Here is a 22,281-nt window from a genome sequence, read left to right on the forward strand (position 1 = left end):
TGATTGGCCTATTGTACCTGCCCCGGGTTATTATGATGATGAAGAATTTGGTGGCATGAAGGTTGGCAGGGGAAACCGAAGTACTCGGAGAAAACCCGCCCCAGCGCCACTTTGTCCACCACAAATCCCACTTGACCAGACCCGGGATGGAACCCGGGCCGCCGCGGTGGTAAGCCAGCGACTAACCGCTTGAGCTATGGCGGGGCCCTCTCTACATACCTTAGTTTTAGTTCTATTTGTCATTTTCTAACGTTTCTTATTTCACTTTTGTTTTTATATTCTTATCTCCCTTGTAATTTTATCCTGTGGCACGTGCTTAAAAAGGGGCTCTCCTAAGGACCACTGGTACCTATTGGTTCGCTTATTGCTGCGCCCTGCTACTTCCCCCTAGCAGCCAACTCAAGTACCCTGAAGATGGGGGCAGCAGCTTCTAACTATGGAATGATACAAACCCACCAAATTATGCCGCATCACATCGCACAGTACGAGTATTATAATCTCTGTTTACATTGATTTATGTAGTGACATATACATTTTGTATCTAGTAAATATTAATCTTAGAAAAAATGTCTTATAAAGAAAATATTGTGTTATATCTTGTATCATGTTTGCACATAATTCAGTGATTGTGAGAAAAACACTGTATGACGAATCAACTGTGCGTCATCGGAAGGGTTTCACATCCTGATTTCGTTTTGCTATTTAGCTCTTGCCCGGTAGATTAACAGCGCATTGCATTTACCCATATAATACACAGGCGTAAGAGGTTAATGCCTCCATTCTTGTTATTAATACCATCAGAAGGTACATGTGGGCGGTGTGTATCAGCAGATACATTACTAGATATAAACGGTGTTGGACCTGCAACATAGTTCCTTTATAATGCATGCCAGCATTCATTCACATTGTAATATTACGAGTAACAGGAACATTGAAATACATGTTCCAGAGACAGGCTGACTGATTCTTTTGTGGACTTCCTGAGTCCCTCCAGACCAGTGCTGGGATAGCACCTTAAAATAAGAATCCTCTTCTGCGTCTTTTCCAAGTTATCGCCGACAAATCGTTGTGCTATTCAGAGAAGCTAGTAACGACGGGTGGCGGTATAAAGATTCCATAGACCTGCTTGTTACTGTTATGTCATTATACAGCCACTACAGTTTTACTGACATAACCTTAACTCGCCATAGCGGTTCCTCTATATCCGTTTTGGAAATATGGGTCGCATACTTCCGGTGTCCAAATATGGCGTACCTCGTGAGGAAACTTAACCTTGAAACTAGAAGAATGTCAAGAGTGCCGTCTTCTGGGATGTGGCGCCGTGTAGATCTTGTGTGAACCGACGTTTCTCAGGAACGTGTCGCCTCCATCTTCAATGTAGAACAATCCGCGAGCGAACAACAAGCGTGAGCAGGTGGCTTCGGAGTCATCTCCAGTCTTACATAGAAGAATGTCGTTGCCATTGCGAGATAAATGTACCAGACGCAAGTTCCATCCAGTATCACGAAGTCTACAGTGCCAGTTGGACTACTAATACCGACAGACGCAAGTGATTATTTGGCATTGAGAGCGCCGAAGGCCCTGATTAGTAAACAGAATGGTGAGGCCATACAAACATGTTGTATTGAATGAATAGTTCAATTTCCCGTCGCATATTCATTTGCCTTGCTTGGAATATACCAAAGTATTCTATTCTGTACGGGGATCCGGAATATCGACCAGGATGCAGTACTCGACGACCGAGAAATCGAGGTTCGATTTCTGGCATGTAAGATATTACCAGATTTGTCGTGGAAAGATACGTGTACATGGCTGTTCGTGTCACTTTATGCTACGTACACGTAGAATTTGCCCTAAATACTATATTTGTACGAAATAGTTCAGGATGGTGATTTTAATAACTTCTAATTAATATTAGCGAGGTATTGGAAAAGACGGTTACCACGATCAGCCACATATTCACTTCAGTGTTTCAATTTTCCAACACAAAACAAGGACGTTGCCTGCCTTTCGAGTTTAGAGTCGTCAACTTGTACAGGTTTAATTCAGTTGTATTATAAAATGAAACTTCAAAACAACATTAAGGCAAGACTGCAATAGCGTATACATGCTTACAGTTAAGGGTTGTCCACATGAAGCCATGCTGGAAAGAATACACATAATTGTTTTGGCACTTCCGCAGGTAAATCTTCAGGGAAATCATATCAGGCTTTTATACATACAGGTGTAATTTTGTTAGGAAGAAACCAACATTTATCTTTATATTTCATATTGTGTGATTTCTTTGGATCAAAAAGAATTCCTCCAGTGTAGATAGCGGAAAATTGCGACGTGGAGGTAAACGTAAAGTACAGCTGTACTTGACGTTACAGCCGTTGCATTGTTTCTTCGCCCAGTAATGTTTACTTATGCTGGTGGTAGGATTCCTATCAGCTTGCCTTCATCACAGGTGATCGCCTTTACTCGATGTGCCCCCTTTGGAATTTATGATTGCATTTTGTACTGTAAAATACTGCTAAGTACATCAGTGGCCCACTCTAGTCTACATACACGTCCAGTAAGTTACGAGGCTTCTTGTAATCGATTTGACGCTGCAATGGACCACGTGTTTCTCTGATGGCAAAGATCACGGCTCTGTAGAACTTGAGTACACAGCGTCAGCCTGTGATTCCGGAATGCAACCCTCGCCACTCTTCCCTTTTCAACAGCACCAATTATCCTACAATGATTATATATTATTTTCCAAAATTCTGAGTCGTGTGAAGGGATGTCTCTTACTTACTCATGAAGCTGAGCCCTTCTTGAGGAGCCGCCAATTTTGCAGCTGCTCAAGAATTTCCCAGTATTTTATGGAACCCGAAATTTTATTACCGTGTTCACAAAAGCCCTCCACTGGTTCTTATCCAGATCAATCCAATCCATACCATCCCATCCTATCTCACTAAGATCCATTTTAATATTGTTCACCCACCTACGCCTTGGTCTTCCCAGTGGTCTCTTTCCTTCTGGCTTTCCCACCAATATCCAACATGCATTCCTCCTCGCTACCATTCTTGCTACATGCCCTGCCCATCTCATCCTCCATGACTTGATCATTCTCATTACGCTTTCTACGTTGTCTATGTAACTTTGAGCTGCCTTGACCTTTCTTTTTAAAGCTTTTTTTTTTTATTGGGCCGTTTATCGTCTGGGATTTTATTATCCCACCCTCTACAGCCTCCTTTCCTTAAGTCTGTCCTTGGAGAATATGTTTGTACTTGTGCTCACTGCAGTTCTACATTTAATGGACAAAGACAAGATCGGAGGCACATAGCGAGTTCTACTGTGAAGAATTTCATCTCTTTATGTTCCTTCAGGCACTGGGCGGAGCTAATACTCTTTGGGAGAGCGGATCAGGGCGTCTCATCAATAACTTTCCACCAAGGAGGAGGTCTCAAGCTAGTGCTCGAAGGGAAATTAATGAAACGGAACGAGTGCTCAGTAGTGTCAATTCTGAAAACTTTATGACTGTTAGGTCCGAGTGTTCAGCAACTTTCGCTCGATACTTATTATTCAAAGACTATGTGAAATGTCTTCTGTTTTTGGCACACTTTGCTGGTACACCATAGTACATCACATGTCTCTAAAGGCCGCGCCATAGCTCAAGCGGTTAGTCGCTGGCTTCCCACCGCGGCGGCCTGGGTTCGATCCTGGGTCTGGTCAAGTGGGTTTTGTGGTGGACAAAGTGGCGCTGGGGCAGGCTTTCTTCGAGTACTTCGTTTTCCCCTGCCAATCTTCATTCCACCAATTGCTCCACAGTCACCCTCACCTATCATCTGGGGCTGGTACAATAGGCCAGAAGTGGCCGCAGTACAAGGGACTTAGTCCCACCCCACTAGCAATAAGAAAATGATGTGTCTTGAGAAGTTAAATGTGAATTGTGAACACAGCATTGTTAGAAATCAGAGTGAGCAAGTTTGAAGTACTCACTATATGCCGATCCGTTAAAACTAGTTCAAATAAAATCATTGTTAATATGAAATTCATGAAGTTCCAACATTCACATTGACAATTTTTATAATTAAAGCGAGTTCTTTATATTCACCGCTAGACCATCCCCAATATTTGGGGTCGTTGTGTTACTGGATGTACGGAGATACAGCTCACTTCACGAGGGAAGGACTGTAAGAATATCCGTAGTATAGCGTGTAGTTGTCATTTTGTTTTCAATGGCTCTTCCAGCCCATTCAGGGCCCCGGCCTCTTACTCAGTTCGGTAATCATTTCTCACATGTGGCAGGACTCCTTGCACGGGGGATCAGCCCGTCACAAAGCCGCTACCTAAACACAAGACAACACAAATACTGAATAAACGCATACACCAAACATCCATGCCTTGAGTGGGATTCGAATCCGTGATCCCAGCGTCCGATCGAGCGAAGACAATTCATGCCTTATTTTTTTCCCCTTGGCACTACAGCCCCAGTGGGCCTAGGCCTACCTCCATGAACTTCTTTCACTTCGGTTTTTCTAGATCTTACACATACGGTAGAACTCCTTGGGCGAGTGATCAGCTCGTCGCAAGGCCTCTACCTGTAGACAAACACAGTAAAACGCACACAAACATCCATGCCCTGAGTGGGATTCGAACCCACGATCCCGGCTTCCGAGCGAGCGAAGACAGTTTATGCCTTAGACCTTGCTGCTTCTGTGACCGGCAGTGTATTACCTTCCGGAATTATTTAGAATGTCTGATTAATGCTTCAACAGATGACGTACGCTTTATTGTCGACTTGTATTCCAAAGCCCCATTCATAAGGCAGGTCGTTCTTTGGTCGGAATATACTCGTACTCTTCTCCAATGAGAAATAGTGCAATTATCAGTGGCCGAGTATCTGCGCATGTGAAGAAACCTTGTTTGACCTATAATATTGTGTGTAGTTTAACTTATAAATGAATACAGAAGAACACATTACACATGCATAACAGAAATAAGTAGATAAAATTAAATTATAATGAAAATGAACAGTTCGTTCTTTCGCCGTTTGTATGGCAAGCTATCGTGTGTCGAGGACCAAGTGTACTTACAAGCAGTTTATAGCGGAGCCCTCTTGTATCCGTGCCCCCAAAACGCTTTGCGTAATAAGAGAGTCCAAGCAAAATAAAAGAAAAATATTGATATTTTATGTCCTGAATCGAAGGAGCTCCAAGCTGCATGAGTTCCTTTACTTGTGACGGTGAGGTCCGTGTACACCATCAGTCTGTGAGGTGCCACCAGCCAGTTTCTGTAGCTCTAATTAGATGAGCTGGTGGTAATGGCCTTGTGTGTGAACTGCTCCATCTCCGAAGCTTCATGAAGCCTGACGCACATCCGAGATCAGTGGTTATGGTTATGTTAGGCGTTACTTTTTTCATATAACTTTCTTAGGTAAGGGGAGATATAATTTATTTTGGCAAAGTTATTTTTTTTTTTCAATGTGAGTAAAGTAGGAGGCCCGCATCCTTCGTGTTCCATGACCATTTTTTCATTATTAATTTCTAGGTCGCTATCGATAATTTGCCTGTTAAAATCCATATCTCACTTAACGACGCTGTAATGGCCCTTTCGAACCTGTTCATGTGATGAAATACAGTACAGTGAAATTTTATCTATATTTCACGTATTTTTTTTTCCTTGGCACTACAGCCCCAGTGGGCCTAGGCCTACCTCCATGAACGTCTCCGTTCACTTCGGTTTTTCTAGATCTTACACATACGGTAGGACTCCTTGGGCGGGTGATCAGCTCGTCGCAAGGCCTCTACCTGTAGACAAACACAGAAAAACGCACACAAACATCCATGCCCTGAGTGGGATTCGAACCCACGATCCCAGCTTCCGAGCGAGCGAAGACAGTACTTGCTTTAGACCGCTCGGCTACCGTGACCGGCTGTATTTCACGTATAGTGACTTTAATTTCGACAGAATCATGTGATTAATTTGAGTAACGCGTCCCTGTAGTTCCACTTGCTCCCACAGTCGCAAGTGTAAGTTTAATTCATTTGTTACGCTTTGCAACCCGCCCGTAAACAACTGGCGCGACGTTATATGGCATTGGTTACAACGTGACTCACCAAATGGGTTGCAACCTTGCATTTTAGTTATCATTTTGATGTTGAGTTAGATGAAAAGCCTCTGCATACTATATTCAGCGGTTTTGCTTGTTTCTGACGAATGTCTTCTTCATATTGTTATGTCTGTTATACTCGAATTGTGTACTTGCAGAGGAACATTCAAATTCATAAACAATCCAAACGTATCTGCCAATTATGCCATCAAACCGTATTTCCCATGTGTTGTGAATCAAGCCTTCAATCCACTTTTCCATTGTGGTAAGGGTGAAAGACTTTAATAGTCTAATTAAAGACGATGCGAAGAGGAATCCTTTAATTCCTCCACCGTCGTCGGTAAGTCGGCGGCTGTGTGGAAGGAAGCACTTGCACTGCTTGCGGTAAGTCGGACGGCAGAATATCGGACCCCTCACTAGCGAACTGTCCCATCGGTGTCCATATGGAAGGTATCAGTTACAACATTTATTTCTAGCGTATCCGATCTGGCGCTGATGTTACGGGATCACGTGAAAGCAGCCAACTAACAGGAAAATAATTGAATTCCTGAGGTAAGAGCGCCTGTGGCTGACAAGCATTATTGTGTTGCGTTGCAGGAGCCCGTAGGATGGACGGACTGCGAGCACTGGACGTGATGGCGCTGCTTCAGGAGCGCCTAGCTGTGTTGACCGGCGGCAGAGACCGACGCGGCGGCCCGGTGCTCTCATTCCCCGCCACACCGCGACGCGAGCGAGCCAAACCTGACGACTACCGCCGTCTGCTGCAGTACCTGCTTGCTATCCCCTGGTGAGTAGGCAACTTGCATCTCTTTGGATGTCGGAGCATTGCGCACAGCTAAACTTGTGTTTCGGCTAGACTTGCTAACGTAACTTCATGGAACAGAATCCTCCCTGAGAAGCCGATAGTCGCTCAGTTGTTCAAGAAATGCCCTTCCTTTATGGAACCGGAATGTCAATAAGATCCCGCCACTGATCCATCTCCTGAGCTACTCCGTGTCATTGTTAGAAGGTAAATGTAGAATTAATTTGAAAACGGAAATGCAGAAGAATGAAGTGGCTGTTCTAGGTGTCAGCGNGAATTATCCCTGTGCTTAATTACGTAAACACCATGCCATGAAGACGTATGGGGGAGTATCATATTTGATGTCGGCGCTAGTTGGAACTGAGTGGTTAGATTCACGCCCCGGCCGCTTTACCTCGTGGAAAGAGCCCTAGTTACCCATTGAATAGGAGACTGGGTGGACCCCAGAGCCGGTCTAGACAGTGCGAAAGAAAGATCTCTATCCTCCGGAAGTCGAACCCCGACCGTCCATCCCGTCGCTGTATCAGTTGAACTACTTTCCATAACATTCTAGTTCATATGACGGAAAGCTGCTAGTCCACCACTGCATCACTCTTTCAAAACTCTGGCAGAAAACCAGTAAGCATATTGTTCTTCTTTGTCTCCGCTGCCGTCTTCTGAAGTCAAGTCACTCGGTTGTGTCGAGTTTCAGTGTAATGGTGTAGGCCTATATACAGGTATCAGTTTTTAGGACGTGAAGGGTCACACAGAATCCAAAGTTGGATATGGTCTGCAGGAAATGGATACTTTTGTAATAGAGATGACATGCAGGGCAGGCATTCAGATCCATATAACTTCTCGACACGTGTTTTCATTGTGTAGTTACCAAATTGAGTTTGCTTGTGGAGGGGGCGGCGCAGAGAAATATGATTGTGCAGCCTAGAAGTTACGTGGACTTTACTGTGCCTCACAGCGCTTCACACTTAATTGAAATTCGGATCAGTCTGACGTACATCGCGGCGCAGAGCTATTGTGTGGAGTCCCTTCTAGTCGATCGTACTAGCGTCGCTGAAAACATCCGCAGTTTCATTTTAATGTTGTCCGTAATGATCTGCAAATCCAATTTGTCATAGAAGAAATATATAGATTATCAACACTCTACCATCAAAGCATACTCGGACACAATAACAGACTAGTTGTAGAAATTAGCAACCCACCAAATGTAATAAGAAGATTGAGGAGACAGCGACTGTCTGACCTACCACAACCCGCAGATGACGAAGATTGAAACCATCACCATTCCTCTACAAGGCCTGTCCCAGAGTATCATCAGTGGATGAATTCTCCACTCAAGAAAATCTACTTAGAACAAATTTACATATTACTCCATATTATCGAGAGTAGATTGTAAATATGCTATTAATTAAATAATAAAAGAATTAATGTTGTGTATAATTTGAAGAATTCGCGTGTGTATCCCTAAGTTTAGAGCTGGGCAGGGTCTGCAACAGGCCGTGCAGGCCCATTGGGTTGTGAGTCGTCGAGGCTATCACATTTTCTATACAGTCGGATCACAGATGGCGGTAAGGTTGCAATCCTCACGCGCCGGCCGCCCTGTACCCCCAGAAGTATTTATGGCACTCATTTCTGTTAGAGGCTGCGTCGACATGGACCATAGATCAATTGAAAAATCAAATGACCTCATCGAGAATCGAACCCGCTCCCTTCCGGCTTGCCTCAACCAACCACCCTACCGTGTGCCCTAATACTCCTAGACGGCAAACTTTGACTGAACTGACAAGAGCTGGGGAATGCGAAGTTCAGGTTTGGTTCTCTCCGCTTTCAGAACTCCTCTCCAGTTAACTAGCCCTCTGTCCCGGATAAGAAATGCTGCCAAGCTTAATTTGAGTTTACCTATCCAATATGAAGGCGTCTGTTCCCTATTCTTCGGTCCCGAAACATGTATGACTATCTGTTTATTGTGCCAGACGGTAGCAATATAACTTTATGGCTCATATCCTATGTAGCTGTAGCCTTGTATATTTTGTTATTTCTTTGAAATTGGTTATTTAACAACGTCATCAGTATCCGGACCATTTCGTGTTGATGGAAGGTTGGGTAGTGAATGTGGTGCAGTCGCTGGAACGAGAAGCATCGACGCCGTATAGTCTCGATACTGAGAGCGGCGTTGAAGAACGAACTTAACAATTAAGAAGGCCATTTTAGGTTATTTGACGAAGCTATTTCATCTGCAGAGGTTCTGTAACGTCATATAAGAATGTAGCAAGTGGTAGATAGAAAGTGAATACAGGACTTTAGTAGAAAGTCCGAAGGGAAGACACCATTTGGGCGTGGACGGGAGGATAATATTAAAATGGGCCTTAAAAAATGGGATATGAGTATGTGAATTGAATTAATATGATTCAGTATAGGGTCCAATGGTGAACTCCAGTGAAGGCGGCAATGAACTTTAGGGTTCCATAAGCTGAGGGATTTGCCGGTCACGGTAGCCGAGCGGTCTAAGGCATGTACTGTCTTCGCTCGCTGGGAAACAGGGATCGTGGGTTTGAATCCCACTCAGGGCATGGAAGGTTAGTTTGTGTGTGTGCGTTTTTCTGTGTTTGTGTACAGGTAGAGGCCTTGCGACGAGCTGATCACCCGCCCAAGGAGTCCTACCGAAAGTGTAAGATATAGAAAAACCGAAGTGAACGGAGAAGTTCATGGAGGTAGGCCTAGGCCCACTGGGGCTGTAGTGCCAAGGGAAAAAGCTGAGGGATTCTCCGCTTCTCAGCATGAACTCAGCTCCGTGAAGTTAGTTAAGATGTGCAATGTAGGTCTTCTTCATACGTGTCCAGTCAAGGGTCTCTCCGCTTGACTCCACTGCATGGAGACTTCATCAAAAGCTCATAGGTACGCAGCTGGTAAAGAACCCCAAGGTCTAGGACCTTGTTTGCAGATGTCTGCTCTTGGAATGTATCTTGGACCAATGCCGTCAGTTTCATACTTCCGTCACAGTTTCTCCAAGGCTCATTAATATCACCCCTTCACTTATGCTCACGTATTCGAGGTGGTATCTTCCCCTGAGATTTTCGAAGGAAAACTTTCCAGGAATTTCTTATATCTTCCGTACAAGTTATGAAGCCCGTCGTTGTGTACGAGTTAGTCTTCGTTTATTTGTTCCCTCGTCTCCTCAACTATCTTCATGCGCATTCTTCTTCTTATATTCCTGTTTCTCCCACTTGGAGCATAGGGCACCCGTGAGACGATTCGTTTGACTTCTGTTTCTTAATTTTAGACAGTCGGTAGGACTCCTTGGAGGGAGGATCAGTCCATCGCAAGGCCGATACCTAACACAGAATAAACACATACATACAAGCCTTGTGTGGGATTCGAGCCCACGATCCCAGTGTTCGAGCAGGCGAAGACATTTCATGCCTTAGACCGCGCGGCCACTGTGGCCATTCATGCTTTAGAGTCAGAGATAAAGTTTCACTCACGTATAAAACACGGTACCCCACATTTGAAACAGTCGTAATTAATATTCCCGCAGTACACTAACGTTTTAATGGCTATTTTCTGTTGTATACTAGTTCTGACTGTGCCATATATGGCGATACTAAGCCATATATGCGGTGCTTTAGAACTTCTTCATGATTGTCTGCAGTATGGTTCACAAATTGTTCCCTGGTCGGATTAGCGTGCTGCATGTAGGGTTTGAGGATCTCAAACCCTACATGCAGCACGCTTGACTTTCACCAGTTGCACGGCGTTGTATCTCAGAAGACAGAACTCTTCAGTGAGTGTTTCAAGTTTACTTTGCGTTCTTGAATATGATTCTTTAGCTGTGAAACTGTTGTCTCTCATAATACTGGAAGGTTGTATTATTATCATTAACTTTGTTCTCCGTTCTGCATACAAACCATTTGAAATCGATGAGACATAAATAATGTTAATAATGGTTTAAAAAAAAAACTCCGTGGTTTCAGTCCGCAAGCGAACTATACCGACGGAGTAACCGCCGCTTGTCTGCGAAATTAGTGCAACTTTTGCGGATAGAGGGTGTCGCGTGGTTAGCACAACGGTTTCCCACGTCCGTTAATCTCAGTTTTCTAGACCAGAACCGCTATTTCCTTGAAATAGCTCCTCATTTATCCTCACGAGGCTGAGTGGACCCCATTCCAGGGCCGCTACTTCTCAGAATATCTGGTAGCTTCGGGAATCGAACCCGGGATCTCTGGATCTATAGCTAGGAACTCTGACCACTAGGCCACAGATGTGGTCTGTTTCTCCATCAGTTAGAAAATTCTGTCTTGTGTTAGTAACTAGATATTGGGTTTGGATTGATTTACTGTAGCACTCACTAATCTACACATTCTACAAATCACTGCAGCAGGAAGTACGAATAGAGCTAAGAATTGGATTATAGCTGAAAGAATACAGGTTATAGGTTTGTTATAATAAATGGCCATCCAACTCGCCCATGTTTACGTTCTGTTCCAGAACAACCTATAAGCATAGCCCCTCTGACTAAGGAAGTATTTGGAGCTGCAATCCTATCTACACATCACCTTAATAAGCAAGTTTGTGCCGAATAAGTAACCCTGCTGACCATGTCAACGAAGAAATCTTAACGGTGACATTAAACGGGTTGCAGATTTGAGAGAATTTCGAAAATGGAGATAAAATATGAAATCTTCATGTGATGTTTCAAATGATATAGGCCTAGTACATGACGCGTTATGTTGTTGAAAACTTCGAACATTAAGAGGAGGTGTGGGCGCATACAGTGTACCCGAATGTAGCTTAGGCTTGCCAACTTAGTGGAGATGATACTAATTCGTTCATAAGTGTTAATTGCGTTGCCGCCGAAATGTGTGCGTTTCCAGTGTCCAGTTGAGTTACATGAACTGTACAAAATCTGGAGATATTTTTATGTAGCTCATATTTATGCAGTAGTTTTAGAAATGTATAATAAATTACAGGCGTGTATGACTCATATCAAACACTTTTGACTGGACTAGTCTGTGTGGACATCTTGACACTTGTAGGTTTCTGCTTTGAATAAGATCTTCCATATTTTTCTAAACTATGAGATTTAATATTCTCACGATGGTGAATATTAAGATTGTTCTACTGGGATATTACATCGTGTAATCATGTAGAAGGGGCCGGTCACGGTAGCCGAGCGGTCTAAGGCATGAACTGTCTTCGCTCGCTCCGACGCTCTGATCGTGGGTTCGAGTCCCACTCAGGGCATGGATGTTTGGTGTGTGTATGCATTTATTCTGTATTTGTGTTGCCCTGTGTTTAAGTAGAGGCCGTGCAACGGGCTGATCACTCTCCCAAGGAGTCCTACCGTCTGTGAAAAATGATTACGGAGCTGAGTAAGAGGCCAGGGTCCTGAATGGGTTCGAAGAGCCATTGAAAAAAAGAAGAAAGAAATAGAATCTGATAGACGGCAACTAACTTTCCGGAGGAATATACGCTGCTGCTTTCATGTTTAGATTATAATCCTGACGCGTAATATAAGAACCTGAAGTTGTGTATGGCTGTATTCCTTCTCTTGCAAGAAACATCGACTTTGGGTTTCACATTTTTCAAAGACAGAAATTGTGTTGAATTGCTGGTATATTTAGGAATAAAATGCAATGTTCTGTTCTATTCTATCATGGCTCTACAGCCCTTTGTTGGGCCTTGGCCGCGTTTTCAGTTTCTTAATCTAATCAGAGTCTGTAGGACTCTTTGGACAGGGGATCAGACCATCGCAAGGCTCTACCTACACACAGAATAAACGCATACAGACATCGATGCTACGAGTTGGATTTGAACCCACGACCCCAGTGCTTGAGCGGGCGAAGACAGTTCATGCCTTACACCATGCGGTCACTGTGATCGGCATAGAAGGCACTAAGCTTTTAAAAACTTTTAGAAGGTGTTTTCTGAAGATTTTTGAAATTTTGCCTTTACCTGATCGTCACCAAATCGAAGAAAAAAGATCAAACAATAGACAGTCAATCTCAGTGCAAGGCAGAGTTGCATAACGCACGCTTTAGAAGGCGACTCGTCTGACTGCAGGCACGAACCTAGCAAAATACGAATCCCTTCAGGCACCTACTTCGTTAGGATAATATTTGTTTGTGCGCGGCGCAGCTTGCCTGTGCTCATTTATGCGCAGGTTCAAGCCCCGACCGCTTCATCCCCTGAGAACGTGCCCCCATCACGCATTTTATAGGAGGCTGGGTTGGCCCGAGAGCCGGTCTGGACGCAGTGGAGAAGAGAAGAATCTCTTGCTTGTGCCGGAAATCGAACCTTGGCTGTCTAGCCCGTAATGACGATGGTGCGCAATGTGTTGACAGGTATTCTGGATTGATAATTAGTAGTAATGGAAATCATAGACCGAGATCCTTAATTTGTGTAATTCTTAATTTATATTATCTACCTCCTAGCGGTGCAAGATTATTGTGATCTCCACAGCGTCCAGACCCACTCTGGGGCCTACCCAGCCTCTTATCACTGGGTACCCCTGGGTATGAAATCGAGCACTCATCGCCGAGGTCAAGAAAGGTGAGGCTGTACCTCCACTACCCTGTATGTCTTCATGGCATAATGCTCAACTGTGTATGCGCAGGGACAACTTTACCTGTGCAAAGAAGTTGAAACATTTAAAGCAAAAGAAGTTCATACATTCCTCCCAGATCTTCTTACTTAGTGGTGAAGTAATGCGAAGTGAAATACGAGGCATTGTATTCATCAGATAACCCGTTTTTATGCGGACCATGGGAGCATATCAAACAACATCGAATATAATAGAAGGCACCATTAGTGAATTATATCTATTGACTTCAGTTCTCCATTATATTTATTGAACACTGCATGAATGCTTTCAGCCTAGTGACTGAAATTCGCATTCGTTTGCCAGTGCAGATATTGATTGCCGTGTTTTGAGCGAGGTTGGGAGTTCCATAATATTCTCCTCTGACTAACGCTCTGGTATGAAACCTTAAACATTCGTCGCCCGTAAAAAAAAAAAAAAAAACAAACCCGCACCGCAGGTTTGGTGTTTTATCCAGCCTCTACCGCAGGTCTGTGTTGTGATAAAAGTCTATCCGCACACGACAAGCTATTTCAGTGTCATTATTCATAGCCGCAACGCGCTCTTTAAAATGACTAGTTTCCCGTAACATTTCATGCGCATCTGGTCGCGATTTCCTCACTGTTTGCAATTTAACAGTAGTTTCTAAACTGTGTATTTTTATAGCATCGCGTGGAGGATGGCTTTAAACGATGAATAGGAAAGAAGAGGACAGGAAGTTGCCGTAGCATGTTTTAAAGTAGACTTACCTGACGGGCATTTTCCAGGAGAGCCTAAAGAAAACCAGGAACAGTTTCACGAGAACTGACCCGAGACATGACTTACGGAAGAAGTACTGACCACTCGACCTAAACGTTCGGTACGCTGGAGAACAGTTAAGGTCGGTCTGTCGTGCGGACTTCGATTGACATTTGTCCCGTAGTTACTTGTACTTGCTGATAGAGTAGCGGTTATGTTGTTTTTTGTCTATATTCCTAAGTGTGCATATAAGGGCTTCATTAACTTTTACATATGAACTTAACTTCGTGTGAACGAATGCTTAATAAAGCGATAGAACTTTATGTGGCTACTGATATTGTAAAATAATGGAAGTTGCTGTCCGGATTGGTCCCTCTGCGCTCGACAGAATACGGTTCGTAAAATGATAGAATTACTCCTTTGCCTAAGCACCCCGCAGTGAAGGTGTGAAGGGTGTGGAGAGCAAAGCGTCACGAATTCCGCTGTTCGAGATATCTTCAGTAGATGGACGTCAGTATCAGATGCACGCTTCGGCCCCGTGAAAGGGTCCCCGCATTAAGTGGCCAGAAGAATGTGTGCCCCACACCGTCCTCGCCTTAGTGGAACCCCCGCCGGGAATCTATCTCAGTAGTTTCTTTGAAGTGTATTTCACTGCTGTCCTCGGATCTGTGTTAAGGTCTCATTCATATTTCCCAGGAAAAATTCTATATTCATTTCTCGTCTCTTCCATGTGAGCTATATCCCCTCCCCCCCAATCTCATCCTTTATTTGACCCTCATAATACAATTTTTGTGAGGAGTACAAAACCTGAATTTCGTGATTATGAAGGTTTCCCCAGTCTCCTGTTACTTCCTTTCTCAGATCTGATATTCTCCTTGGCCCCCTCTTTTATCACCCCCAGCATGTGTTCGCATAATATGCGAGATGACGTTATAAGCCCATACAAAGCAACAGGTACAATTATCACCTTATGAAAAGTCATGGCGAAGAACTGCGTACTTTAGATAGTAAATCTTTCTTGTAATTTGGCATCCAGAAAAGACGAAGTTTAATTTTAATTTGTTCGCCCCACCTTTTCCCGTGGTGGTAGCGTGTTGTACCTCCGTCATTATTTCAGAGCCACTTGAAGCCGAATAACCACGCCTTCATTTGTCACGCAGAATGTCTGTGACGGTAGCATAAAACTTCAGTGTTGGTTTATGTTGCAGATTTTCGCCACAGAAGCCGTCTATATGGTGTGCCTGTGGTACTCGTATATCAGCGTCATTTGCGGAAAGTCATCCTTTGAATGGCTTCATATTGTTTCACTTCCAGCCATTTTCATCTGCACCCCCACCCCCTTCCGGTTTTGGCTGTAAATCACTGTCAGTTCGCGTTATTGGCCGCAGGAGGGCCCTGTGTAATACAGGCGCAATTAGCGCAGCTGCTCATTCAACAAAGGTTTGTCCGCTAGTTGACCTTAGTGTACGTAAGTTGAACTTTTGTGTTAAGTCTGAATAATTGATTCAGTCTATAGTAGGTTGTATCCACTGGGCTTTATAAAGCACATATAATTTATCTGGCTTACAAATTTTATAGTTGGCAATGTTCTAACATCGACTATAATTCTTTACTTTTTTTTTCCACTGGCTCTACAGCCCCCCTTGGACGAGTGACCCGCCCATCGCAAGGTCTCTACCTAAACACAGGACAACACAGACACAGAATAAACACATACACATACCAAACGTCCATGTCTCGTGTTGGGATTCGAACCTACGATCCCGGCTCCCGAGCGAGCGAAGACAGTACGTGCCTTACACGGCTCGGCTACTGTGACTGGCATCATTCCTTAGTAGCAAACCGAATTTTATAATTGGGAAGAGGGTTTGGGTTAGCTGTCTGCATAACGAAATTCCATGCGAGATTTCCTTTATTTCCTTCAACAAATGTAATGGAAATACTGTTATAGTTTCTTGAGATGAAGGATGTATGTAGTTGCCGAGACACGACATCCCCATTCTATGATCATTTTATGCATGTCGTGAAAAGAATGTTATGAATCAAACCTGTACGTCATAATACGTTATAGAATGACTTAAATTTGGATAGGAGGAACAATGGTAAAGCTGATCACAGTGGCCGTGCTGCCCAAGGCATGTACTTTATTCTACCACATGAAGACTAGGATCATAGGTTCGAATCCCACTAGGAGTATGGATGTGTATCGGTGTTTGTGCCAATTCCTTGCCCAAAGTGTTGTCCATAAAGATTCTGAAACCCGGAAACAGACGCGAAGCCTTGGACCGCCTTGGTCTATTGTGCCATACAGATGATGAAGTGGGGTGCCGGGGTGCGAACTCTATTTAGAATGGCGGTGTATTATTTAGCAAGAAGTTTCGTATATAGGTTTTGAGGTTTTCACGGCGGTCGTTAGATTGTGGTCTTGTAGATCCTGACAGAAGGACCTGATTTCTCACTTCCCGTCCGCAGGGACCATGAAGTAAACCGTTCTCCAGCTCACCGTTTCTAATGGCCAAGGCAAGGCTGCGTTTTCTCTAGCTCCAACGGCCTGATTGACCGACCACCTTTTTTTTTTTTTAATGCTAGTGGGGTGGGACTAAGTTCCTTGTACTGCGGCCACTTCTGACCTATTGTACCAGCCCCAGATGATAGGTGAGGGTGATTTGGAGCAATTGGTGGAATGAAGATTGGCAGGGGAAACCGAAGTACTCGGAGAAAACCTGCCCCCACCACAAATCCCACGTGACCAGACCCGGGATCGAACCCGGGCCGCCGCGGTAGGAAGCCAGCGACTAACAGCTTGAGCTATGGCGCGACCGACCACCTTGCCTGTACCCGAACCATGTACCCTTGCACACTGGATGTGATGTGCCTGAGAATGAAATTCAGTTAAACGGACATGCCCTTTGTAGATATTGTCGCGGGTTTGCTAGGCAACGCGACAAGAAATTGTGTGGGTTTCGGATTTCAACGAATATTTATTGGGCAGTCACCTTTACACTCGCCAAGTACAATTATTGACAACTTATAACGTCTTCGGACGTTTCTTGTTAAATGTCACAACTTTTGCATTGCTATCTTGGCGAAGTGTCTTCTGCTCGGAGCTCAATTGTCCTTGGTCCCTGTCGGATGAGAACTCTTCTGTTCTAAGGTCGAATACCAACTCTACTCTTCTAAGGTCAAATACAATCTGAACTAGTCTCTTGTCGCGGTTGGATTCTTATAACTTGTACTCCGACCCAATAAGGAATACCATGTCGAAGGGTTAACCTCGCCCGCTGCTATCGAATCGCTGCTTCAAACAATTCGTTGCATGGATATTACCAGCCATTGTTCCAATTCCTAGGCGTTGCAGCGGGAACGCTGGTTGTTGTCTAGGAAATCAGCTCTGATCTCAACCATTCCGGGTTTCTGGCGGCACGGCACAATATCTGTACGTCCCGTTTCCAGATTCTCTGTACTAAAAAAAAAAAGAGATAAAGCCCTCCTTGTAATGGGCCGTAGAGGCCCATAGAATTGTGAGATGTCGAGGCATTCACATTTTCTAAACAGTCGGCTCACAGATTCTGGTGAGGTCGGCTTTAGGCGCCGGCCGCCCTTTATACTCAGGAAGATTTCTGGTACTTATTTCTATTACAGGCTGAGTCCACCCCAGAGCCATAGTGCGCCTGGAAGGTTTAGATTAATTGAAAAATCCAGTGACATCGCGAATCAAACCCGCTACCTTCCCTCGAGACTTATAGAACAGTTAAATTAAACCCACAACAAATCCAGATGTCATCTTAGATAGGAAGATGATATGAAGATTACATGTAGAGAGGTAAAAGGTAAAGCTATCCCTGCAAGAGGCCATGGAGTCCCATAAGGCTGTGAGACGTCGAGACTCCCACATTTTCTAGACAATCGGCTCACAGATGGCGGTAAGGTTGTCAACCTTACTCACCGGCCACCCTTTATCCCCCAGGTAGATTCCTGGTACTCATTTCTGTTAGAGGCTGAGTCGACCCCAGGGCCATAGTGAAGATGGAGGGATTAGGTCAACTGAAAAAAATCTACCTCATCGGGACTCGAATCCGCGACCTTCCGGCTTGTAGCATAGTGCCTCAACCAACTACGCTGCCGCGTGCCCCCACACATAGAGAGGACCATATTGAAGATCTCAGGCACGTACAGGAGGATTCATTCCGTGTTCAGAAATATGCGATTAATCGCTATCCTTAAAATGACCTTCCGTAAAATAGTAATTAGGTCAGTGATGCCTGCCTCGGAGATTGCGGCGGGCGCATCTGTTGAAACGGCAGCGCTTGCAAAACACTTCTCCGAGGTGTTGCAGATTTTGACCGGCGCACAAAGGATTTCGATTTGCATGTGCTGTTAGAAGACACTTACATCCACAACATAATTAGGTCATGTAGGTAACAGCCAGGAGTCTCCAAAAAAGAACTAAATTCCAAATGTACGCTCGATTGAGCAAGAAGACGTGGGTTGGGAATATAAACGGAATGAACTTTGTGTTGGCAGGCAAACGACAATTTCTGCCCTGAAAACTAGAGTACGTTGAGAGAAGTTTATTATGCAAGCCTGCACTGACACAGAGAACCTTCTGTATATGGTGTAAAATTTCACGTATTGTGGCGTATTGATAAAGCGGCTAGTGATAAACTGCATATAGTGTTCATAGGCCTATGTGATTATGTGCGGACACTGTCATTGGAACTTTTTTGTTATAGCGGTGGGGCAGAATTAGCACATTCTTCAGCGTGAAACCCCTTCTCTCTTAAAAAAAGATGTTCCAATCCCAAAACACCGAAAAGTTGATGAACTTAATGTATGGCCTTGAGTTCTAACGAAATCAGAACAAAATTGTTTCTGTTGGTTATAAGGCAAGCTGCGAATTACTGATTAACTTTACATAATCCGACCCTGAAAATGCAGGCAGCGTATACCTCTGAAACGTCCGTCACAGCCTAGAAGGTAACAATCTGAAGAAAGTTCATACCTGTACTCGACGTCTGCACTGTTGGAAATTCATTTTATTCTATAATCTCATGAATTTGACTGTGGGAATATTACCATTCATTAGCAGGGATATTCCATCACTGCCAAGTTGATGTATTTGTCAGTAGGATAAACGAATTATCTTACTCAGTATTTCGGCACTTACAAGTAACGCTGCTTTTTGTAACTCTGCTGAAGATGTTTATGCTGGCAACTTGTTCAGAAGTCGTTCAGAAGAGTTTGGCAACGTGCCCTTTGCACCCGCTGCCACGGGTAGACTGTGTTATACAATTGATAGCTTGAAGTGCCACTATATATCTCCATCCCTTCGATATAGTGTTTATGTCAGTGTCATTTACGTTATAACTGTAGAACTTTATTAGCCTGCTTTTCTGTCTAGACACTGTCTGTATGGCTGTGTGCCCCCCCCCCCATCCCCATCAACTTTTGAATCCCAGAATCAATATTTATGAAACTTGATATGTATATCATGGCACCTGAGCCCGCCTGAACGGCGTAATTCATACATCCGTCCCATTAATCAGTGTGTCTGTACTGGTATCCCTCTGTTGTTTGCTAGGCAACGGCTTTGTAAAAACTTTACAGTGGCAACGATTATACACGCAACAATAGAAGAATTATTGGACTCGTTTTCTATGCGGCCCGTGTCGTATCAAAGGAAAGTAGGAGATTAGTTCTTCTGAGAACTTCTTGATTTTTTCTGTATTATTGCTGCTGGGAACTCGTCCAAAACCTTCCTCACCTGGTGGCGTCTGAGGAGAATCAGTATTTTGTAGAGATGAGACGTATGTTGCTGTTAATTAGATTAATTCTATTAGTGAAAGCCTTTGAACTTATTCAGCTGCTGAATTTATTTATTTTTCTGAGATGTGTATATTTCTCTTTCACCCTGAAGATTCTTTATCAAATAACATGTTGCTGTATACGAAAAAGCTCTAGTCAGAAGTTATCATCATCGTCATTGTCAATATCGCAGTTATCGCTCCAGTTATCGTCATCTGCACGATTGTGTGCCGTGAATAGTGTTCGGAAACTAACGTATCTCTAGAATATAAGATTTGAGGTTTTCGCCTGTGATAATTGATGTTATGGTCTTCTGGTCTGTGACGCTATGTAGTTTTCTAAATATTTACCAGTGTCTGGAGGAACCTCGAAAACCATTTACGAGACTACACGGTATCTCAGCATGGATGACCACACAGTCTCAACTTCCACCACCGTGAAGACGTCAGATCCCATATAAATTAGTTATATACATGTGCGCTGTCTATACCGTTTGTGACCTGATGTTTTGCTGGACGGCAAACACTGGTAGAGGGTTGCGCGTGCAGCTCCGCGGCATACTAAACTTGAGTGGTACGGGCCACTCGAGATATGCAGAAGGACTTACAGCGAGTGGGGACTTGACAGTTCTGTCACGCCGAAGCCTAGCATAAGAGATTATAGGATTTTTTTTTTCCTTGGCACTACAGCCCCAGTGGGCCTAGGCCTACCTCCATGAACTCCGTTCACTTCGGGATTTCTAGATCTTACACATACTGTAGGACTCCTTGGGCGAGTGATCAGCTCGTCGCAAGGCCTCTACCTGTAGACAAACACAGAAAAACGCACACAAACGTCCATGCCCTGAATGGGATTCGAATCCACGATCCCGACTTCCGGGCGAGCGAAGACAGTGCTTGCCTTAGACCGCTCGGCTACCGTGACCGCCATAGGATTCTTTTACTAGCGGGAATTTCAAACCCCGTCAGTGAACTACGGGAATAAGATGTAGGAGAGGGGACTAAAATAGATACGACAATTATCATTGCTTATGAAATGGGTTTATTTTGACGTGGTGAAAGAATCCGTTGATTCATATTACATTAATACGGAACTTCGTTAAAGAAAATGTTAATGGAAACCCTGGCTTATTCTGCCTAGATATAATGAAAACATTTTGTTTTTACAATATGAATGTCATTGAATCTTTGAATCGACGCCATAGATTCTGAGCTACAGACAGCATTGTAAAATAAACAGCAAATAAATAGAAGTTTTGAAATTCATCATAGTTTTTAAAATATTGAACTCTGTTTAACTAATATTCTGATACGCAATTACAAGTATTCTATAACATGGCCCTGATCTTTTGTCAGCGGCTATTTGTTTGTATAGCCCATAGAAATAAACGACCTACATGCTCTATATGAAGCTGTTCATGTAACGAGTCGTTGCACAGATGGCCATTTCCCCATCTTATTCTACGGTATACAGAACCTTCATTTGAAGCAATATCGTTAAATAAAAAAGCATGACTCAGTCGTGCATTACGCATGAGTTATATACAGGGAGGTTCTTACCTTCGTTGTCCGGTTCACGGCTCTGCTCTTCACGGCGACCGGTGCACCGACGGCTGCGAGGCGCATACGAATTTGGCAGTGAATCAATATGCTTGTTCGCCCATAACATTCGGAGTGAATTAATTACGATTCACAGATCACAGGAAGTGTTGAAAATGCTGCTCTTCCACACGTAGACATTTCTCGCACCGACGGAAGAAGTTCTCATTTAGCCTTTGAAGCTGTTCTGCAGGAATATTTGCAATTTCCCTACGAATATTTTCTTTTTGTTCTCCCATTCGGTTGTTACTGTTGTAAACTTTGTCCTTCAAAGAACCCCAGAAGAAAAGTCACAAGGATTAAATCGGGTGAACGTGCTGGCCAAATATCACTGCTGATAGATCTGTCCCCGAAGGCGTCGGAGAAAGCCTGCATAGATATGTGCAGTGTAGGCAGTGGCAGAAACCAGTCATAAAGTCGTACTTCTCCCGTTAACTCGAGAAAGAACTGCCCGAGAATGACCTGTAAATGTCTTTCGCAATCAATTGTTTTGTTAAAAAACACAGGTCCAACAATCCTTGCACTTACAGCACGCCAGACACCAACTTTCACTGGATGGAGCGGGACCTCACGGGTTAGATGTGGATTCTGTGAACTCCAGTAGCGATTATTTTTCGTATTTACGTATCGCTGTAGGTAAAACAACACTTCATCAGAAAAGAATGTCAATTGCGGATCGGTCTCA

General features: G+C 43.9%; 1 protein-coding gene across 5 annotated transcripts in view; it reads left to right on the plus strand.

Annotated features, from left to right (window-relative positions):
- Positions 1 to 22,281, plus strand: part of LOC111864472 (kalirin) — a 768,927-nt gene that overhangs the window by 162,893 nt on the left and 583,753 nt on the right. For all 5 annotated transcript variants that reach the window (XM_023851737.2, XM_023851735.2, XM_033751441.1 and 2 more), the window contains exon 2: positions 6,680 to 6,869. In XM_023851737.2, coding sequence (XP_023707505.1) covers positions 6,691 to 6,869 — 179 coding nt within the window. In that variant the 5' untranslated portion in view covers positions 6,680 to 6,690. The remainder of the gene's footprint in view (positions 1 to 6,679; positions 6,870 to 22,281) is intronic.

Source organism: Cryptotermes secundus, unplaced genomic scaffold, assembly GCF_002891405.2.
Source record: "Cryptotermes secundus unplaced genomic scaffold, Csec_1.0 scaffold737, whole genome shotgun sequence".
Lineage (NCBI taxonomy): Eukaryota > Metazoa > Arthropoda > Insecta > Blattodea > Kalotermitidae > Cryptotermes > Cryptotermes secundus.